Below are 5,477 nucleotides of genomic sequence, written 5' to 3'. Positions count from 1 at the left end.
TCGAGAGCGACTGGAGGGGCCCGTCCTGCCGCCGCCGATAGCTTCGATGATTACCCGCCCCGCCGGGGCGACGACAGCTTCGGAGACAGTGAGTTGGTGAAAATAAAAGCCGGCTGTTCTTTCCGCTCCCGGCCTCGAAACGGCGCCCGCGGCGGAGTCGGGCTGTTGCTCCCCCGGCACGCGGATTTCCTGCGCAACTCGCTGGTTCCTTCCCCGGAGCCCGGAGCCGAATCTGTCCCTGTGGATAGCTCTTCCTCCTTGTTTCCCCTGAAAACCTGCATCATCCCGACATGCGGGGTGTGCTTTATTGGCCATCGGACGCTGGCAGAGCGGCCGCCCGGAGCTCCTTCCCCACCGTCTCCCGCCCGGAGCGGGGTTTTCACAGAATCCCAGGTTGGAAGAGACCTCCAGGACCCTCTTCCTGGGAAGAGGGTGGAGTGGGACGCGACGGCCCAGCACCCCATCCCGCTGAGCCTTAACCTGGCGTGGCCGAGCCGACCCCTGCCCTGGGGAGGTTATTCCAACGGTGACTGTTCTCACTGTGAAGAATTTCCCTCTCGGGTCCAGTCGGAATCTCCCCAAGGGCAACTTGTGTCCATCCCCCTTGTCCTCTCCATGGGACTCCGTGTGAAAAAGGGAGTCTCCATCTTCTCTGTCGCTGCCCCTTAAGTCCTGGTACACGGGGATGAGATCCCCTCTGAGCCTTCTTTTCCCAAGGCTGAACAACCCAGCTCTCCCAGCCTATCCTTGTACGGCAGCTTCCCAGTCCTCTGATCATCCTGGTGGCCCTTCTCTGGGCCCCCTTCCAGCCTGGCCACATCCTTTTTGTACAGCGGGGACCAGAACTGCACACAGTGCTCCAGGTGTGGCCTGACCAGCGCTGAGAAGCGCGGGATGATGACTTTCTCTCCGCTGGCGCTGCCCTTGTTGATGCAGCCCAGCATCCCGTTGCCCTTCCTGGCCGCAGCAGGCACCGTTGGCTCACGCTGAGCTTCCCCCCACCAGCACCCCCAGGTCCCTTCCCACAGAGCCGCTCCCCAGCCGGGCGGACCCCAGCCTCTGCCGCGCCCCCAGGTCACGTTTTCCCAGGTGCAGGACCTTGCACTTGTCCTTGCTCCCCTCCGTAAGGCTCCCGTCAGCCCCCAACTCGTGCAGGGCAGCTCCCCCCCGCTGCAGGGGTCTCCTCGCCCGCTCAGCTTGCGCCATCCGCCGGCGCCGTCGGGCTCCGCTTGACCCCGTTTTACCCCCTTACGAAGGCACCGAGTATCGCCGGGCCCGTGTGGACCCCCGGGGGGACCCCGCTTTGAGGGCGAGCCCCCCGGGTGCGGCGCGCCCGCCAAGCCCCCGCGGGCCCCGAGGGGTGGATTTCCCCAGGAGGCGGCCGCGGGGGGCGGCGGGGGGGGGGGAACCGTATCTAAAGCCTTTTCCCTCTTCCCTGAGGGCTCGGGGACCCTGCGAGGGGAGCGAGCGTGGGGAGCCCCCGCCGGGTTCCCCCCCTCCCCTGCGCCTCGCTCACGCCGCACCCCCTCCCTCCCCTCGCCCCCTTCTCCCGCCCGCAGGGTACCGGGATCGCTACGACGATCGGTATCGCGACGGGCCGCGGAGGGACATGGACCGCGGCTTTGGGGGCAGGGATCGCTACGACGACCGCAGCAGAGACTACGACCGAGGTAGGACGTTGCCGAGGGGACGGCCGAGACCCCGCCGCGGCGGGGCGCCCGCCCAGGACGGCCCCCGTTCCCCTCCCGGAACGGGGAGCGAGCTGCTGCCCTTCCTCTCCGGCCAGCCTTAGGCCCCCGCCTCGCCCTAGGCCCTCCCCGAGCCTAGGCCTGACCCCGAGCTTAAGGCTGTTGTGTTATGATGACACGGGCCGGCCGGGGGAGGGGTGGGGGGCTCGGCAGGGAGGGGACGGGGCTCGGCGGGGAAGGGGTCGGGGCTCGGCGGGGAGGGGTCGGGGCTCGGCGGGGAAGGGGACGGGGCTCGGCGGGGAAGGGGACGGGGCTCGGCGGGGAAGGGGACGGGGCTCGGCGGGGAGGGGTCGGGGCTCACCAGGACGGGCCTCCTTTCCCCCCGCAGGCTACGATTCCAGGATAGGCAGCGGCAGGAGGGCCTTCGGCAGCGGCTACCGCCGGGACGACGACTACCGAGGGTGCGGTGACCGCTACGAAGACCGCTATGACCGGCGGGATGACCGGATGGACAGGTGGAACTCCCGGGATGATTACGGCCGGGATGATTTCCGCCGCGAGGACAGAGGTAACGGCTTTGTCGGGGCAAAGAATTGAGGGGGGGGGAGGGGTTGGACGGCCCCCGGCATCGCCGAGAGCGGCTCGGGGCGGGCTTCGCGCCCACGCCCGGTGTCTCCGCGCCCTCCCAGGTCCCACCCAGAGGCCGAAGCTCAACCTGAAGCCCCGGAGCGCGCCCAAGGAGGAGGAGGCGTCGGTGGCCCCCGCGCCCCAGTCCAGCCGCGCCGCCTCCATCTTCGGGGGGGCCAAACCGGTGGATACGGCCGCGCGGGAGCGGGAGGTGGAAGAGCGGCTACAGAAGGAGCAGGAGAAGCTGCAACGCCAGCTGGAGGACGATAAGAGGATAGAAAGACGACCCCGAGAGAGGTGGGCCGGGCCGGGGCCTCCCCCTGCCCTGCGGTGGGCTTAAAGCCCTTGTCGGGGTGCTCTAAACCCTCTCGCTCTTCCCCTTCCCTCCCCGCGCCGGCGCAGGCATCCCAGCTGGCATCCCAGCTGGCGCAGCGAAGAGAACCAGGAGCGATCGCGGACGGGGAGCGAGTCCTCGCAAACCGGCAACTCGGGGCCCCCCGGCACCTCTGTGGGAACCGGCCCGACGGGCAGGAGTAAGTCGGGAGCCGGGGGGCTCCGACGCGGGGCCCGCTGTGTCGCTCGTCACCCCTCTCGTAGCGTTAACCCCGCGTCCGCGTGTCTCCCCCCGCAGCCACGCGGAGGAGGGAGAGCGAGAAGTCTCTGGAGAACGAGCCGTTGGCCAAAGAGGACGATGCTCCTTCTCCACCTCCAAGCCCAAGGAGGAGAAGCAGCCCCTGAAGGTGATGCCTGCGCCGCCCCCCAAGGAGAACGCCTGGGTGAAGCGGAGCAGCAACCCTCCCGCCCGCTCCCAGAGCTCCGATTCGGAGCAGCCCTCGCCGACGAGGTGGGTGCCGGGGCCCCCCGGCCCGAGGGTTGGGCCCGAGGTCCGTCCCCGGCTCTCGCCGCCCCTATTTCGTCAAGATTTTGACGGTTTGGGTTGGTTTTTCTCCACCCCCCCCACCCCTCGCAGCGGCGGCCAGACGGCGCCGAGCCCGCCCTCGGACGACGGGGCGCCCCCGAAGAACGCCCACCGGAGAGGTGAGCTCCAACCCGCCGAGACCCCCCCGCCCCACCCCAGACATGGGTGGCCTTCGGGGGCTCGCCCCCAAACCTCACGGCCCTTTTCCCTCCCCAGGAGACGAGAACAAACCCGACGGAGGCCGGGAGAGCGCTTCCAAGGTCCGGAGCGGGAGCTCCAGCCGCGCCCGGGGGACTCCGATAGGTGGGTGGCTCCGGGCTCGCCTCGCCCGCCCCGCTTAGACCTTGCCGGGTTAAGCCTAAGCTCGGTTTTAAGCCCACCTTTGGGTTTTGCCCTCGGGGCGGGCGTTTTGCCACCTGACGGGGGCGGGGGTCTCTGGTTCCGGCAGGAAAGAGAGCAGAAAGGAGCACGACTCGCGACCTGCGCCTGAGCCAAAGAAACTCGATGAGAACCCGCCCTCCGTAAGCGCCGCCGTGGCGTCCCCCTCCCCTCCCAGCCCCTCTTCGACCCATTTGTGGGGGGGGGGGGGGGGGGGGGGGTTTTGTTATTTCTCCCTGGGATAAGGAGGCTTCTCCCGCCGCCTTCCACCCCCTTCCCTCCCCTCCTCCGCTCCCCGCAGTTCAGCCACGCCAGCAAATACGCCGCGCTCTCCGTGGACGGCGAAGATGATGATGGCGACGACGAAGAATGCGCCGAATAGGAGCTCCGGGGACCTCGGCGCCGTTTCCCCCCCCCACCGGCCGCCGCCTCGGGAGCAGCTGGAGAATTGAGAGAGAAAAAAAAAAAAAAAAGAGGAGAAAAAAAAAAAGATAAAACCAAAACTCTACCGCGCCGAGAGAGAAATAAAACCTAAACTCGCCAGCCCGCGGGAGGCCGTTCTTAAACTCGCTGAAATTGTTAAAAAAGGGAAAAAATAGGTAAAAACCGGAGGCCCCGCCTCTCCTGCATGCTGCTGCGGCCGCCGAAGAGCTCGCCTCGCCCCGGGAGAAGCGCGAGGGCGTCGTTTATCCCCCCCCTCGCCCGGTGGAGAAGAGTTAGACGCGGCGGGGGGGCGCGGCTGAGGAAGACCTGGCCTTCCTCCCTCCTCTCCTCCCCGGCCTAGGACGGCGGAGCGGGGCGCCGGCCGCCACCCGAGAAAATTAAGCGGGTAATAAAAGCGATCGCCTGGAAGGTAGGGCTGCTGGGGCGGGGGGGGGAGCGCCGCGGGGAACCCCCCCCCACGACCCCTACCCCTCCTCACCCACCTTCCTCTTCCTCCTGGGGCCCGCGGCCCCCCCCCCCCAAGCGCTGGCAGTGGGGAAAAACCCTGAGTTTTGGCCTCGCTTTGAACCATTTTATGGCTCTTTTTCAGCAGGGTTTGGCCGGCCCCGGGGTGAGGGGGTGGGGGGTGGGGGTCAGGATGGTGCCCCCCGTGGGGGGGGGGTAATGGGGGGTCCCCAAACTCAGCCCCTCCCCCCCCCTTCATTTGGGGAGAAAAAGGGGTGGGATGGGGATGGGCTTTGCCTCCCCCCGCCCGGCCCCCCCCTCACGGTGAGGTTGGGGGTGATGGTGGGGGGGCCCCGAGGGGACACCCCAAAGGGCCACACACACCCCCCACCCCCCCCCAGCTTTATTTTTGTTGGTTTCCTCCAATAAAACTGATCTTAAAACACCCCTTTAAGGCCCAAATCCTTCCCCCCCACCCTCCAAGGGTTGGGGGTCCCCCATTCCAGGCTGGCCGGGTCCCAGGTGGTCCCGTCCCCCCCCCAATCCCAGGGTCCCCCCGGTTTGGGCAGGGCTGAGGAGGAGGTTGGACCCCCCTCTCCCTCCCCATGGAGCACCCCAGCTCTCCTCTGCCCCACCCGTGGACACCCCCACCCTCACACCCATCTCCCCTCTGGCCCCAGCCCTCCCCTGGGGGTCCCGGCACCCCCAACCCTCCCTCTTGGGCACCCAGCACCCCAAACCCTCCCACAATGGGGTCCCCAGAACCCCCAGGTCTTTCCCAGCACCCCCAATCCTCCCTCTGGGGGGGTCCCCAGCAAGCCCAGCCTCCCTGGATGGGGTCCCAGCACCCCCAACCTTCCCCGTGGGAGGGTCCTAGCACCCCCAACCCTCCCCTGGGGGGGTCCCAGCACACACACTGCCTTCCCCCCGTCTCTCACAGCACCCCCAGCCCCTCCCCCCGGAGGGTCCCAGCAAAC

General features: G+C 68.2%; 1 protein-coding gene across 1 annotated transcript; it reads left to right on the top strand.

Moving 5' to 3' along the window:
- Window positions 1–5: 5 nt before the first annotated feature.
- Window positions 6–4,947, top strand: EIF4B (eukaryotic translation initiation factor 4B; the record flags this gene model as incomplete). The annotated part of the gene is given in 13 exon segments (XM_075080525.1): window positions 6–17; window positions 19–88; window positions 1,560–1,670; window positions 2,077–2,256; window positions 2,378–2,612; window positions 2,718–2,848; window positions 2,947–3,018; window positions 3,021–3,159; window positions 3,286–3,353; window positions 3,451–3,516; window positions 3,519–3,537; window positions 3,683–3,755; window positions 3,914–4,947. Coding segments are annotated over 13 exon segments (1,257 nt in total), but the record flags the coding sequence as incomplete, so codon positions are not given.
- Window positions 4,948–5,477: the final 530 nt, after the last annotated feature.

This window comes from Phalacrocorax aristotelis, unplaced genomic scaffold (assembly GCF_949628215.1).
Source record: "Phalacrocorax aristotelis unplaced genomic scaffold, bGulAri2.1 scaffold_311, whole genome shotgun sequence".
NCBI classification, from domain to species: Eukaryota; Metazoa; Chordata; class Aves; order Suliformes; family Phalacrocoracidae; genus Phalacrocorax; species Phalacrocorax aristotelis.
Note: the sequence above shows the minus strand (reverse complement) of the source record. Positions and strands in the feature narration are given on the sequence as shown.